At 41.2% G+C, this 17,438-nt stretch overlaps 1 protein-coding gene across 12 annotated transcripts in view; it reads right to left on the reverse strand.

Moving 5' to 3' along the window:
• Window positions 1-17,438, reverse strand: part of TASP1 (taspase 1) — a 454,798-nt gene that overhangs the window by 294,838 nt on the left and 142,522 nt on the right. For all 12 annotated transcript variants that reach the window (XR_010154230.1, XR_008541205.2, XR_676151.5 and 9 more), the window contains one exon: window positions 4,065-4,175. Coding sequence is in view for 8 of the 12 variants with exons in the window: in XM_001135721.6 (XP_001135721.1) it covers window positions 4,065-4,175 (111 nt within the window). In the remaining 4 variants the exon portion in view is untranslated. The remainder of the gene's footprint in view (window positions 1-4,064; window positions 4,176-17,438) is intronic.

Here is a 17,438-nt window from a genome sequence, read left to right on the forward strand (position 1 = left end):
AGACTCAGAATGAATGAAAAGGGGTTATTGAACTTAATTGTCATATACAATTTTTCTACACATGCATTGTAATGAGAATCGCTAGATATTTTATACAAATATTTTTTTAAAAAGAAAAAACAAAGGAAGCAAAAAGGGAAGAATATTGTGGTTTCCACAAAACCAAGAAAGTGGTTGCTAGCTTACCTCCATCATTGGCTGAAAGGATTTCAACCAAATCATTTCAAATAGAAACTTGAGATCCACCATTAATAGTTTTAATTTATAATTTCATTTAATGGCTAATTTGATTTACAACTTTTTTTTTTTTTTTTTTGAGACAGAGTTTTTGCTCTATTGCCCAGGCTGGAGTGCAGTAGCACAATATTGGCTCACTGCAATCTCTGCCTCCCATGTTCAAGCGATTCTCCTACCTCAGCCTCCCAAGTTCAAGAGATTCCCCTGCCTTAGCCTCCCAAGTAGCTGGGATTACAGGCGCTGGCCACCACGCCCAGCTAATATTTGTATTTTTAGTAGAGACAAGGTTTCACCATGTTGGCCAGGTTGATCTCGAACTCCGTGACCTCACGTGATCCACCCACCTCAGCCTCCCGAAGTGCTAGGATTACAGGCCACGGCACTCAGCCTACAACTATTCTTCATACAAGTAGTTTAGTTTGGCTTGTGAACTAAACCAAGGATCAAATATAATTTTGGAGCTGGAAGGAATTTTAGAAACCATCCGTATTTGCCCCCTCCTTTTACATATGAGGAAATTAAGAATAAAGAGATTTGTCCTAAAACAGACAACTAATTACACCACCAGTGTGTTAAAAGAGAAAAAAACTCAACCTCCTTGCTTCTAGTCTAGTCCTCTGGTAATTCAATTTATTTCCTTCCATTTACCTTGTAAATATCATCTGTGCTTCCTAAGTAGTTCCTGAAAATTTTCCTTTTTCAATCCCATTTCCAAATTATCTGCCTGAAAAGAATTTCACATTTATGTGCTGAATCCAGAAGATACGACATAGAGCGTAGCATGGCAAAAGCATTTAGAAACTGCCTCTTATCTAACATTTTTGCTTTTATTCTTAATAAAACTGCTGAAGTAACTTGTTTAACCAATGAGACGGACACAAAGTTGAGAGTGGAAACAACTGTCTTGACTCCCAGGACATTGTTCTTCTGTATTTCATACCATTTTACATTTTTTATTTTTTAAATAAAAGGCAGTGTTTTCTTGCACAACAAACACCCACTGGTTAACAAGATGATTTTCGGAAGTCACTGAACTCTTGCAAACTAAGTTTCAGCTATTAAAGGAACAGGGTCAATTAGGTGAGCTCAGACATTTCTTGCTCCTTTCCACGAGTCTGGAATTTCTAAGATGGGGCTCAATATGTATTAGGTAATGGATCCCAGTGGCAAGATGAAATACTGCAGGTCAACTCCGTGAACAGTTTTATAGAGTTATACGAAGCAACAGAAAAGAGCAGAGTTCAGGAACTCCTTAGCATAAACCCAAACTTGGGGAAGTAGAACTAGCTAATCTGTAGTTTTAGACTCAGTAAAGTACTTGGGATCATTCTCAACAACCATAAAGTTACCATGTGCCATAATTACACATCCATCACAGGGTTCCTAGAAAGTGAATGTTTTTATTTTTTAACTTTTAATTTTTGTGGGTACACAGTAGGTATACGTATTTATGAGGTACCTGAGATGTTTTGATACAGGAATGCAATGTGAAATAATCACACCATCAACTATAGGGTATCCATCCCTCAAGCATTTGTCCTTTGTGTTTCAGATGATCCAATTACACTCTTTTAGTTATTTTAAAATGTATAATTAAATTATTATTGGCCATAGTCACCCTGTTGTGCCATCAAATAGTAGGGTCTTATTCATTCTTTCTTGTTATTTTTTTGTACCTGTTAAGCATCCCCACCTCCCGCCAAGTCCTCCACTACCTTCCATGAGTTCAATTGTTTTGATTTTTAGATCCTACAAACAAGTGAGAACATGTGATGTTTGTCTTTCTGTGCCTGGCTTATTTCACTTAACATAATGATCTCCCTCAGTTCCATCCATGTTGTTGCAAATGACAAGATCTCATTCTTTTTTATGTCTGCATAGTACTCCATTGTGTATATGTGCCACGTTTTCTTTATTCATTCATCTGCTGGACACTTAGGTTGCTTCCAAATCTTGGCTATTGTGAACGCTGCCACAACAAACATGGGAGTGCAAATATCTCTTCAATATACTGCTTCCCTTCTTTTGGGGATATACATAGCAGTGGGATTGCTGGATCACATGGTAGCTCTATTTTTAGATTTTTGAGGAACCTCCAAACTGTTCTCCATAGTGGTTGTACTAAATTACATTCCCACCAACAGTGTACCAGCATTCTCTTTTCTCTGCATCTTCACCAGAGTTTGCTATTGCCTATCTTTTGGATATAAGCCATTTTAACTGGGGTGAGATAACATCTCATTGTAGTTTTGATTTGCATTTCTCTGATAAGCAATAATGTTGAGCGCTTTTTCATATGCCTGTTTGCAATTTTTATGTCTTCATTTGAGAAATGTCTGTTCAAATCTTTTGCCCATTTTTTGATCAGATTATTAGATTTTTTCCTATAGGGTTGTTTGGGCTCCTTATATATTCTGGTTATTAATCCCTTGTCAGGTGGATAGTTTGCAAATATCTTCTCCCATTCTTTGGGTTGTCTCTTCACTTTGTTGTTCCCTTTGCTATGGAGAAGCTTTTTAACTTGATATAATCTCTTCTGTCCATTTTTGCTTTGGTTGCCTGCACTTGCAGGGTATTAGTCAAGAAATTTTTCCCAGACCAATGTCCTAGAGATTTTCCCCAATGCTTTCTTGTAGTAGTTTCATAGATTGGGGTCTTAGATTTAAGTCTTTAGTCTGTTTTGATTTGATTTTTGTATATGGTGAGAGACAGGAGTCTAGTTTCATTCTTCTGCATATGGATATCCAGTTTTCCCAGCACCATTTGTTGAAGAGAGTTTTCCAGAGCGTATGTTCTTGACAACTTTGTGGAACATGAGTTCATTGTAGGTGTGTGGATTTGTTTCTGGGTTCTATACTCTGTTCCATTGGTCTATGTGTCTGTTTTTATGCCAGTCCCATGCCATTTTGGTTACTATAATATAATCTGAAGTTATATAATGTGATTCCTCCATTTTTGTTCTTTTTGCTTAGGATAGTTTTGGCTATTCTGGGTCTTTTGCGAGTCCACATAAATTTTAGGGTTGTTTTTTCTATTTCAGAAGAATGCCATTTGTATTTTGATAGGGATTGCATTGAATCTTTGGACTGCTTTGGGTACTATGGACATCTTAACAATATTGATTCTTCCAATCCATACACATGAAGTATTTTTCCATTTTTTTGTTGTCCTCTTCAATTTTGTTTCATCAGTGTTTTATAGTTTTAGTTATAGAGATCTTTCTAAGTAGTGAACTTTTGATGAGCATCTAGTTTTCTACTCTTACTATTCCTTCTCATTAACATTCTGAGAATGCATCTAATAACTCATAACAATTACGTAAATCTCATATGCTATTAAGCCGATGAATTTGGTTTTCTTTTAAAACAGCATTCAACAACAGTAATTGTTAAAGCAAAATAACAATAAAACCTAAGTCTGATTCTAATACATTTGAGGAAACAGTACATGAATATAATCAACCTTTTTCTGAAAAATCACTAGAGATAGACCTTAAATGCCTATTCATGCTCATTTCTCAGCACACATTTTGCCACTGGTCAATTCTTATTAACATATTAACATATGGTTATGTATTTATTCTACTATATGAGAGCCTTGTCAGTGTCTTACAGCTTGGGGATTAGCTTAGTTATATGGAAGATTTCATGTGGTACTATCTACTGTGGTGGAATTTCTTTTCACAATCAGTATTAACTGTGGGTCTTTTCCTCTGCTAGACCCTAGAGGTAGGTCTAGAAATACAAATGGAGTACCTGACTCATAGTGCTTATAGAAGTGAAATAATCCATATTTAGAAGATGTAATCTTCTTAATGTTATACTTACTGATAAACTTGTTTTGCATAGTCTCCAACAGGGCTTGGTGAGCATCCTCAGCTTGTAAAGCATGTGAACATTCTCTAGCCAGTATGGTGCGCACAAGATGCTCTCCACATCCTAGAAATCCAAAGAAATCAACAGTTGAGGAAAAGCAGCACCGAACACCCTGCTTATTTCAATAGCATTAGAACACCCTTATGCATCATTTAAGAGAGTAGTTAGCTGGGAAAATAATTCCGTGAGGGATGAAATGACTTCCATGAGCAATCTGGTAATTTTAGTAAAGAGATTCAGCAGAAACTAAACACAAAGTTTATCAATAAAAGCAAACCAATACAAATTAATATGATACATAGTTCTCTGTTTAACTAGTATGTGTTGACTGGTGTTAGGCACTAACAAAAAAAATCCCCCTAAAAAATATTATGTGTAATTGTTAAACCACATTGGTACTTTTCAACATACACTCATTGCCACAAATACCATCAGTTCATAAAAGTGTGAATTTTTCAGGACATAGGCATGGGCAAGGACTTCATGTCTAAAACACCAAAAGCAATGGCAACAAAAGCCAAAATTGACAAATGGGATCTAATTAAACTAAAGAGCTTCTGCACAGCAAAAGAAACTACCATCAGAGTGAACAGGCAACCTACAGAATGGGAGACAATTTTTGCAATCTACTCATCTGACAAAGGGCTAATATCCAGAATCTACAATGAACTCAAACAAATTTACAAAAAAAAAACAAACAACCCCATCAAAAAGTGGGCAAAGGATATGCAAGAACACTTCTCAAAAGAAGACATTTATACAGCCAACAAACATGAAAAAATGCTCATCATCACTGCTCATCAGAGAAATGCAAATCAAAACCACAATGAGATACCATCTCACACCAGCTAGAAATGCAATCATTAAAAAGTCAGGAAACAACAGATGCTGGAAAGGATGTGGAGAAACAGGAACACTTGTACACTGTTGGTGGGAGTGTAAATTAGTTCAACCATTATGGAAGATAGTCTGGTGATTCCTCAAGGATCTAGAACTGAAAATGCCATTTGACCCAGCAATCCCATTACTAGGCATATATTCCAAGGATTATAAATCATTCTACTATAAAGACACATGCACCCGTATGTTTCTTGCAGCACTCTTCACAATAGCAAAGACTTGGAACCAACCCAAACGTCCATCAATGACAGACTGGATAAAGAAAATGTGGCACATAGGCCGGGCACAGTGGCTCACGCCTGTAATCCCAACACTTTGGGAGGCCGAGATGGGTGGACCCACCTGAGGTCAGGAGCTTGAGACCAGCCTGGCCAACATGGTGAAACCCCATCTCTACTAAAAAATACAAAAATTAGCCAGGTGTAGTGGCAGGCGCCTTAATCCCAGCTACTTGGGAGGGAGAGGCAAGAGAATCATTTGAACCTGGTAGGCGGAGTTTGCTGTGAGCTGAGATCGAGCCATTGCACTCAAGCCTGGGGGACAAGAACAAGATTTCTCAAAAAAAAAAAAAAAAAAAAAAAAAAGAAAGAAAATGTGGCATGTGCATATTCAGAGAAGGACTGTGTGGTAGATAGAGCTCCCTCTCCCCTCTCCCCTCTCCCCTCCCCCCTCTCCCCTCCCCCCTCCCCCCTCTCCCCTCTCCCCTCTCCCCTCTTTCCACGGTCTCCCTCTGATGCCGAGCCGAAGCTGGACGGTACTGCTGCCATCTCAGCTCACTGCAACCTCCCTGCCCGATTCTCCTGCCTCAGCCTGCCGAGTGCCTGCGATTGCAGGCGTGCGCCGCCACGCCTGACTGGTTTTCGTATTTTTTTGGTGGAGACGGGGTTTCGATGTGTCGGCTGGGCTGGTCTCCAGCTCCTAACCGCGAGTGATCCGCCAGCCTCGGCCTCCCGAGGTGCCGGGATTGCAGACGGAGTCTCGTTAACTCAGTGCTCAATGGCGCCCAGGCTGGAGTGCAGTGGCGTGATCTCGGCTCGCTACAACCACCTCCCAGCCGCCTGCCTTGGCCTCCCTAAGTGCCGAGATTGCAGCCTCTGCCTGGCAGCCACCCCGTCTGGGAAGTGAGGAGCGTCTCCGCCTGACTGCCCATCATCTGGGATGTGAGGAGCCCCTCTGCCTGGCTGCCCAGTCTGGAAAGTGAGGAGCGTCTCTGCCCGGCCGCCATCCCATCTAGGAAGTGAGGAGCGCCTCTTCCCGGCCGCCATCACATCTGGGAAGTGAGGAGCGTCTCTGCCCGGCCGCCCATCATCTGAGATGTGGGGAGCACCTCTGCCCTGCCGCCCCGTCCGGGATGTGAGGAGTGTCTCTGCCCGGCCGCCCTGTCTGAGAAGTGAGGAGACCCTCTGCCTGGCAACCGCCCCGTCTGAGAAGTGAGGAGCCCCTCCGCCCGGCAGCCACCCCATCTGAGAAGTGAGGAGCGTCCTCCCTCCTCGTCTGGGAGGGAGGTGGGGGGGTCAGCCCCCCGCCCGGCCAGCCGCCCCGTCCGGGAGGTGAGGGGCACCTCTGCCCGGCCGCCCCTACCGGGAAGTGAGGAGCCCCTCTGCCCGGCCAGCCGCCTCGTCCGGGAGGGAGGTGGGGGGTCAGCCCCCCGCCTGGCCAGCCGCCCCGTCCGGGAGGCGAGGGGTGCCTCTGCCCGGCCGCCCCTACTGGGAAGTGAGGAGCCCCTCTGCCCAGCCAGCCGCCCCGTCCGGGAGGGAGGTGGGGGGGTCAGCCCCCCTCCCGGCCAGCCGCCCCATCCGGGAGGGAGGTGGGGGGGTCAGCCCCCCGCCCGGCCAGCCGCCCCGTCCGGGAGGGAGGTGGGGGGTCAGCCCCCCACCCGGCCAGCCGCCCCGTCCGGGAGGGAGGTGGGGGGGTCAGTCCCCCGCCCGGCCAGCCGCCCCGTCCGGGAGGGAGGTGGGGGGTCAGCCCCCCGCCCGGCCAGCCGCCCCGTCCGGGAGGGAGGTGGGGGGGTCAGCCCCCCGCCCGGCCAGCCGCCCCGTCCGGGAGGGAGGTGGGGGGGTCAGCCCCCCGCCCGGCCAGCCGCCCTGTCCGGGAGGTGAGGGGCGCCTCTGCCCGGCCGCCCCTACCGGGAAGTGAGGAGCCCCTCTGCCCGGCCAGCCGCCCCCTCCGGGAGGGAGGTGGGGGGGTCAGCCCCCCGCCGGGCCAGCCGCCCGGTCGGGGAAGTGAGGGGCGCCTCTGCCCGGCCGCCCCTACTGGGAAGTGAGGAGCCCCTCTGCCCGGCCAGCCGCCCTGTCCGGGAGGGAGGTGGGGGGTCAGCCCCCCGCCCGGCCAGCCACCCCGTCCGGGAGGGAGGTGGGGGGGGTCAGCCCCCCGCCCGGCCAGCCGCCCCGTCCGGGAGGTGAGGGGCGCCTCTGCCCGGCCGCCCCTACTGGGAAGTGAGGAGCTCCTCTGCCCGGCCACCACCCCATCTGGGAGGTGTACTCAACAGCTCATTGAGAACGGGCCATGAAGACAATGGCGGTTTTGTGGAATAGAAAGGGGGGAAAGGTGGGGAAAAGATTGAGAAATCGGATGGTTGCTGTGTCTGTGTAGAAAGAGGTAGACATGGGAGACTTTTCATTTTGTTCTGTACTAAGAAAAATTCTTCTGCCTTGGGATCCTGTTGATCTGTGACCTTACCCCCAACCCTGTGCTCTCTGAAACATGTGCTGTGTCCACTCAGGGTTGAATGGATTAAGGGCGGTGCAAGATGTGCTTTGTTAAACAGATGCTTGAAGGCAGCACGTTCGTTAAGAGTCATCACCACTCCTTAATCTCAAGTACCCAGGGACACAAACACTGCGGAAGGCCGCAGGGTCCTCTGCCTAGGAAAACCAGAGAACTTTGTTCACTTGTTTATCTGCTGACCTTCCCTCCACTATTGTCCTGTGACCCTGCCAAATCCCCCTCTGCGAGAAACACCCAAGAATGATCAATAAAAAAGAAAAAAAAAAAAAAAAGAAGTAAAACTGTCTCTATTCACAGATGATATAATTTTCTATGTAGAAAATCCCAAAGGATCTACAAAACAACTATTAGAGGTATCTCTCCATATTCTTCCTGTCTGGTTAGTCTAGGACAAAGGCTGGCAGAAGATACCTGCCTGGTACTTACCAGTCCTCAAAATATGGACCTGACCTTCATTTCTTTCCCCATTCATTCACTTGCCAGGCTGTTATTGAGTCCCTACTCTGTGGTAGGCCCAGAGTACACAGCAGTTGGCAGGGGTGCTACTACATATTGTCAGACCTCCCCAAAAGTGTCAGGCCCCTGCCTGATGACTCAGTATTCACTTAACTGTCATTCTGGCCAGTCCAGATGTCAATGCCCTGATTGTGTATTCTACACACCAACCTCAAGGATTCATATAAAAACCCTGGATTCAGCAGCAGGAATCCTGGACATTCCCACGGCCCTAGGAGTGCCAGTCTCTACGGCCAGGTCCTCTCATTAATCCTAACCCTTACTCCGGAGCCCCAGCTCACTCTTTCCCAGTATGTTTCCTGTTGCTGAGAATTCAGCATGTCCCATGCTCAAAGATAATACATGTCTTCTACTTGTGGGTATCCCTAAACTTTCAAAACCCACACTGAAGATGAACTACCAATAAAAAATTCCAACCCCCAACTTCAACACACATATACATACAACCAAAAGGAAGAATAAGCAATAGCAAAAAACAAAAAAATTATTTCAAGAAGTGAAAATAATTGGACAGCAGTTGAAAACAAATTTGTAAAAGGCCAAATAGTAAATATTTTAGGCTTTGAATGCTACATGTAATTTCTTTCTATCAAATCTTCTTAATTTTTTTTGCAACAAGTCTTAAAAACTAAAAAATCATTCTTAGCTTATGAGCTATACAAAAACAGGCCATGAACCAGATTTGGCCCACAGGTCATTGTTTGCCTATCCCTGAAATAGAGCAAACTGTAGTACAATAAGAAAAAGAAACAGAGCCTAGAATGATAAAGAGAAAGAAAATGAGGAGTTAAGAGTCCAAAAGTGTAAAATGATAATGTCCAATGCATTAATAGGCATTTTGAAAGAGAGGAAAGGAAGAAGAAAGCACTAATATTTGTATAAGGAATAAGAATTTTCTAGAATTTAAGTTATTAAACTGAAGATCCACATAGAGTTCCAAAAAAGAGGAATAAAAATAGAAATCCATCCTTAATTGTATCAGTTTGAAGCTCTGGACCAAAGACAACAAGAAAATATTAAAAACTCACCAAAAAGAGAAGGAAAAAAATTCACCTACAAAAAAATTCAAAAATTTTTAAATTAAACTGATAACTAAATATCTCCAAGCAACAAAAGAAGCCACAAGACTAATATCTTAAAGACGCTATGGCAAAAAAAACAAGCAAACAGAAAAAAACACTGCCAACCTGGAATCAGTTAAACTACCATTCTAGAGTGAGGGTGAATAGAGACCGTTTCAGACATGTAACGACAAATTCATTTCTCAGAGATTTTAACTCCCAGCTCACTTTTACTCTGCCCAACACTACTCCTTGTCATCATTCTTGCTGAATTTAATATTTATCTAGATGATTCTCCCGATATCTTGGCTTTTGGTATTCTGATATCCTCTCCTCCAGTTATCCACACTACCTGATAAACTCACACCCATCTTCAGCAGTAACGTGAACTCCTCAGTCACATCAATTGGAATCATCTCATTCCTATCTTTCCAGCTCCCTCCCTTGAGCACTCCAACTCCAACATTCCCTCCATCTCACCAAAAACTGCCATCCATTAATTCTGCTGCCTTTTAACTATTCCTCACCCCACTCAGGTCCTCACCTCTATTCTTAACTAACTAAAATTCCATGCTTCATCAACTTACATCCATCCCCTTACTCCCAAAAACCTCCCTGCTTCTCTCATTTCATCAAACATGTCTGGCAAAAGCCCACCCTGGAGTAACAGTCAGAATAGCTATACTGGGCTGCAAAAACAACGCCCAAATCTCAGTGACTTAAAATATAATTCTCACTAATGTTATAGGTCATACCTGCATCACCTGAAGATCTGCTTCACACACTCACTCAAACCTAGGTGAAAGGAACAAACCTAGGCAGATGGAGACTCCATCACCTGTAAATGCACTACCTGAATCACATACTTTCCCTCCACAAGAACGAGGCCACCCTGCTGTTCCAGAAGGCTGTTTTACCACCTTAGCCTGAAAGTGACAAATATCATTACCATTCCGGTCCCTGGCCAGAAAGAGCTACACATTCTTAGGCAACTACAAGGGGCCTGTGAAATATAGGGGAATATATGGATCTTCAGAGAGCATTAAGTTGAATGTCTCTGCCATATCTGACTAAATCCAACTTTCCATGCCTGCACTTGCATAGCTAAGCCTGAGGCACAGCAGCATGACTGAGGGGTGACATGCATGAGCATCAAGGCCCATCCATGGCCACTGAGTGGGAAAAATTAAAAAAAAAGAGAAAAGAAAAGAAAAAAGAAAGAAAACACCATCTGCTGAGGACGGCAGGAGGGAAAGGACAGACCTGAAAACCAAAGGGTACTGCTAGGTAGCCTGACTAGACCCAGTCTCTTCCCAGGCATCTGTTACACGAGGTTTTCTAATTTAAGTTTAAATTTAAAAACTTGCCACTTTAGCAACGCAATTCAGTTCTCTTTTTTAAGGCTACATCCATTCCTATCATAAATAATATAAAATTACCATTTAACCATTTTTAAAGTATGCAATTCAGTGGCATTAAGTACATTCACACTGTTGTACAACCATCAGCACCATCTAGCTCCAGAACTTCTTCATATTCCCAAATGGATACTCTATGTATGTATATACCATATGTTCTTTATTCATTCATCTGTCCATGAATATATGGGACCAAATGCATTCTTAACCTATATACGTGGCTCTTTGCTGGTGATTGAAAATGGCTCAGAAAACTTTACACTGAAAGAAGACGACTTCTAGCTACTTTTTCCAATTCAAACATGCAACTCTGTGTTGATTCAAACATAATTTCTGATAAGCTCATATACATATATTTATCAGATGCCATTAGCAGCGATACACGAAAAAGATCATTTGATCTGAGAATATTTATTTTAACTGACTTTTTTAGGGGGGAAACCCAGGATATATTTAATTACTTCCAACTACAGAATTTCGTTTTAGTTCATTTGAATAAAAAAAAAACCTTTAATTAAATACTTTATATTGTCTGAAAAATGGAGTCCTGCATATTTTAAAACCACCTTTTATCCATCTAAAGAATGACCACTTCCCTCAATCATGTGACACCACTTCAGTGAAGCCACCTTTAAATCATCTGTTTTTGAATTTGTCTGGAATCCAGAAAAAGTTGGCAAAACCCCAAGGAAACTAGAAGAGTTAATTAATAAAGTATCTTTATTTTCCTGTCATCTAAATCCTTCCAACAATGCCATTATTTCTCTAGTGGATACATTAGCTTACATTACAAAAAGCTTCTGTAACTTTACCCATAGGAGAAATCTGATATTTCTGTGTCAAGAAGCAGGGTCTTTTTTAAGAAGAGGACAGCTTGCACATTTTATTTACTCTATTCATTCATTCTCATTTTCTCTCCTCCTTCCCTCCCTCACCCCTCCCACCCTCTTACACACACACCCCTACCTTAAGGCCTATAGGGTAAGGGTTAGTATCTGTTCTGCAGTGAGACTCATGTTTGAATCCAGCAGGGTGACTTTGGGTTATTTAGGGCTCAGTTTCCATAGCTGTAAAACGGGGAATGGGATACCAACTACCTCACAGGGTTGTTTTGAGGACAAAATGAGAAAAATCACATAAAGCATTTAGCATGGAGTTGACCATAGAGTAAGCACTTAATAAATACTGCTATGATGAAAATAACCATCTTAAGAAAAATTTTCTACTACTTTGCTGCCTCTCATCCTATTCTCTGTATGTTCCTTCTATTAAAGTGATTCTCAGCTAGCTTAACAATCATCACTGAGAGAGCCTAAAATAGAATTTAAAAGTTTATCCTTTGCCTTGTAATTCTAAATGAAGGCTACTGCTTCAAATCAAGCTAAGCCTTTACATAGGGTAAAAATGACCACCTAGGTAAACCTACCATTATCACAACAAAACAAATAGTATGATAAAGATTTATCTTAGCCTGGCAGGAAACATTTTAACTGTGATTATCTAGAGACTGTGGATCATGCTTGACTTTTCTTATTTATTCCTTTTATTTTCCTCAGTATCTAAAATAAATACCTATTTTTTTTTCTCCAACAGGTTTATTGCCCGACTTCAGATTACACTCCTGTGTTCACAATACTTTCTCTTAAGGCAAGTTAGTAAAGGGGAAAGCAAAGTTTCCCATGATGGGATTTGGCCCCATTCACTTCACTTCCCTGTATCTTGAGTACACGAGTTGATCAGAGTGAACATGAACAGATGCCATGGGTGTTTTATGTTGCCTGACCTTCATCACACATTTATAATTTTTTTTAACTTCAGCTCCAGTGATAGATGCAGCCTTCAAAACAAGATAATTAAATATAGGGATTGTGACAGCCCAACAAAATCATATTGTCAAATTAAGTTTTAGTTCCAAAAGGTAAAAGTAACAAACTGAAAAGCTTTTGCAATAAGAATAGAGAAACATCAAAATTTACCAATTCTTGGCTAACATGTAAGATATATCTTCATTGCATTTCTAGATTATTTTCAATCTTTTTTGTCTTCATCTAATGCAGTAGTAGCAGCAGTGGTGGGATGAGCCCCATTATTACAAAATGAAAATTAAAAGACCTTTATGTGTCCAGTTATTAATGTAGTGTTCTAATGGTTGAGGACAATAATATAATTGCTCCACAGGACCTCAAAATAAGATTAGGATTTTAAAATATAACTCATAATCTCACAGATCTTTCTTATCTGTGCAGAATTTTTGTCTTCTAAACCACTCCCACCTCAATTCTAATACAAAGAGCCCCAGAGGGGAAAAAGTGAAGTTGCATTCACAGCAGAGACACAACCCACATTCCTAGGCAGCCTCCTACAAAAGCACAGGCTCAACAGCAACAAAAGCTCACATTCAGTACCCCTGGCACACCACACGTCTCCAAGGATTACTGATGATTTTGAAGTATTTATGTCATCTTATAAATGCTGCCATTCACTCTCACTGTGGCTAGTGGGCATCTGAAAAATCTTTCAACACATCCCCTCTTAGAAGTCCACAGGGATAGATAAGTAATAAGAAAGGGCCTTTCCAAATTTAAAAGGAAACATTTGGTACTTCAGTTTCCAGTATTGCAACATCTCTTTTTCAACAAACGAATTTATTACACAGTACATCACCTTTTCCCTGTCAAAGGATTTACTGCCAATTTTGGAGTTGGGTTACTTCTGGTTTTCAAGCCTGTCTTGTGAAATTAAAGAGAGAGCTACCTTAAAAGTGATAGGACACACATGATTTCAGTCTTCACAGTGTCCCTATGGTTATCAAACCTGGAACCTATTATATACAAGGGGAAAACATAAGGAGCTTCATAAAGAGATGGAATAAGTGGTGAAGATGTCTAATCCAGTCACATCTTAAGGTTATAGCTCACCGACACATATTTAGCGTTTCCCAAATATTCAGAGTTCTCTGTAATCCACAACTTGTCTCATACTTTGGTTATTTATTGTAATGTATCAAAAACAACTCAAGCTTTTCAATTTTTTCTGTGATAAATAATAACCAAAAGAAAAACCAATTTTATAATTATCTCCTAGAGATATCATCTCTTACAAAGTAGGGTGTGATTGATATATGCGTTAGCATTTCATAATTATTTTTAATATAGAGAAATATTATCACAGTTATGATTAAACACAGATATCTAGAGCACGGTGCTAGACATATAGTACATATAATAAGTGCTTTATACATATATTAGTTTTTATCACTATTGCCAATTTGATTGAGGATATAACCAAATCACACACTCATACGAAAAATCCCAACTGTCTAAATAAGTAGCTCCATAAATAGGAAAGGTTCCAGTTTTATGAACGCAAATACTTTCACAGATTAAAACCTTTTTGAAAAAAACTAAAACCAAAAAAACAAACAAACAAAAAAACCTTCAACAAACATGAGTAGTGAAAACGCTTCATCCCATCTACCATGTCAGAGGAAGTGTGTAATTGACAAAGCTTCAGCCACTCTCTTTTCCTTGCTCTTCTGGGTGTGTCTGTGAGGGTGCTGCCAGAGGAGACTGAGATTTGAGTCAGTGGATTAGGAGAGGAAGACCCACCCTCAATGTGGGTAGGTGCTATCCAACTGGCTGCCAGCACAGCAAAAACAAAGCAGGGGGAAGAAGGTGGGATAACTTTGTTTGCTGGGTCTTCTGGCTTTTCCCTTTCCTATACTGGATGCTTCCTCCTGCTCCTCCTGCCCCTCCTGCCCTTGGACATCATACTTCAGGTTCTTCAGCCTTTGGATTCCTGCACTTACACCATTGGTTTGCTGGGGGCTCTTGGGCCTTTGGCCACAGACTGAAGGGTGCACTGTTAGCTTCCCTGGTTTTGAGGCTTTCAGACTCAGACTGAGCCACTACTGGATTCTTTCTTCCCCAGCTTGCAGATGGTCTATCCTGGGACTTCACCTTTTAATCAGGTAAGCCAGTTCTCCCTAATAAACTCCCTTTCATATACATAAATATCCTATAAGTTCTGTCCCTCTGGAGAACCCTAATACACACCTCAATGTAGAAATTTACCCAATATTCATTTTGAGTGTTAATACAGAAGATAAAGCAGAACCTTGCTTTCTGTTCTAAATTATTTAAATTTAGTTACCTAAATTATAACACTCTAATTAGAGCATCAGGGACAAATGAACCCAGGGAAGGAGGAGAAAAAATCAGAGGCAACCATCACCAGTAAAAGTGGTATTCTTATCTATGGTGGTGCCGCTAAGATTGTATCACTATATTGTATTTATCTGCGAAACAGAGTATATGTATAAGCATTAGATTTATCCACACCTGAGAACTTCATTAGGAAAGTAGCCATAAAAGAAGCAACACTGTTTGTAATGTTCAGTTGATGCTCTTGTCAATCTTCTATCTGGATTCCTGTTCCATCAGAGAGAAGGATCACATATGAGGAGAACCAGCTCTGGCTGTAGAACCTGAAATGAGTCACTTATGACATCTATGCTTCAGCTTCCTCATTTGAAAAACTAAATGGCTTAGCTTTAATAGTTTTATATTCCTCACAAGACAAAATATTTACCACTGAATGTAGTTTTAGAACTTTAATAACTTGCTGGTTAAAATTTAGTTAAGAGGCTTGCAATAGGCAGATGACTTGAGAAAACCCTTTTTAAAAGCTGTTAATTAATGAAAAAATATACTTAGATTAAATTCAACTATAGAAAACTTAATTTTTTTAGGGAGAAAGGGCCACTGACTCACTGACTCACTGATTAAATAATCAACTACTGTATATCTGGGGCTTTAGAATTATCTTGCAAGGAAAGTACTATCATCTCATCTGACAAACAAGAAAAGTGATTTGGAAGAACTAAGATTCTAAGATCCAAGTATTGTGACTCCTAGTAACATGCTCATTCCATAACAGTCACTGCAGAAACCAGGCTAATATCATCACATGAATAAAGGAGATATAAACAAAGAAAATCCAAAGCCCCAAAAATCTGAGAATATGGACAAGATCATAGTAATAATTATCTGCACATAAGGAGCACAACAGGTTCTGATACGAACACTTAGGACTGTAGATAGACCCCAATTTTAACCAGAAAGTCCTATAAATAGTAAGTCACCAAGCACATCCCAACAAAATAAAATTAAAGATTTTATTTTGCCTCTAAGCCATGGTGTGCATTTCATGAGCCAGAAAAAAAAAACCAAAGCCAAAATGCAGTTATAAACATCTACAAATATGCAGATGTCATGTAAAATATTTCACTATACATATTGATTATATATGTGGTATAAAGTCCACAAACAGAAAGAACATAAGCAAGATAGTTATACTACACCATAAATCTAACCTATAACTACTAAGCCAGCCACATATATTAAATATTTAATTAATAATTTTCTTAATGACTTAAAATTTAGAAGTAATTTATTGGGGTCATTTTGATCTCTTTAAAAGCTGAAAAGGAAGTTTGAGTCGATGTTATTTCTCAATAAATTCCTCTGTACAAAGGAGAGGCAATATAAATCATTTCATCAGCTTTAAAGCTGTAGGCAAAGTTTAAAAACAACATTCAGTATTTAGAGGCCAAATAAAGTACCATAGAAAAAAGTCTTAAATCTGCTCACCAGTCATTGCTTATCCCTTTCACTATTCAATACAGTATCAAGGGAAGTTTTGAGGGTAGGGAAAGACACACTGCTCTGAAGGAGGAAGGAGAAAATAGTATTCATATTTTATTCTCTACATCTGGGTAGAATTTAAGGAATATCAATACAGAAATTGTCCAAAAGCTGTCTTACCACCAACTAGAAAAATTATCAGATGAAAGAAGCAGATAAAAGAAGAAAGGGGCAAAATACAGGAAGGCCACCTCAAATGAGTTAGGTAACAAAAGACAAATAGACAATATACAATTTGGGACTCTTCAAGGTTTTCATTTGACACTATTACTAAGAAATAATACCAGGAAAAGAAGGAACTACATCAACTTGTATTACTTGTTAAATTTCTTTATTTAATTTATTTTAGCCAGCAAGTTAACTTACAGTTTTATTCAAAATTACCTAAGATTGTGCTTCCCAATCTCTCTCAGGTCATGAGAAAAAGATATATCTTGGACTAAAATGTTTCATATAGTCTCAGGAAATTCACAGAATGCTCCATAAAAACCCATGTATAGATTCCATAGGGTCTACAAATCCCAAATTAAGAAACCACATGGCTATAATTTTATTTAAAAATCTATAAGCGTATGGTTTTAAACCTGTAGGCTAAGGTTTCAATTTGATTTTGATTTTTTTTTTTTTCCTTGAAACAGAGTCTTGCTCTGTCACCCAGGCTGGAGTGCCCTAGTGCGATCTCAGCTCACTGCAACCTCTGCTTCCCGGGTTCAAGCCATTCTCCTGCCTCAGCCTCCTGAGGAGCTGGGATTACAGGTGCCTGCCACCAGACCTGGTTAATTTTTGTATTTTTTAGTAGAGACAGGGTTTTGCCATGTTGGCCAGGCTGGTCTCAAACTCCTGACCTCAGGTGATCCACCCGCCTTGGCCTCCCAAAGTGCTGGGATTACAGGAGTGAGCCACTGCGCCCGGTCTGATTTTGATTTTTAATACTGCTGCTGGACCCATGAACTACAGTGACACTATCATCGCCTAGAGGCTAACATGAAAATTGCAGTA

This window comes from Pan troglodytes, chromosome 21, assembly GCF_028858775.2.
Source record: "Pan troglodytes isolate AG18354 chromosome 21, NHGRI_mPanTro3-v2.0_pri, whole genome shotgun sequence".
Taxonomy (NCBI): domain Eukaryota; kingdom Metazoa; phylum Chordata; class Mammalia; order Primates; family Hominidae; genus Pan; species Pan troglodytes.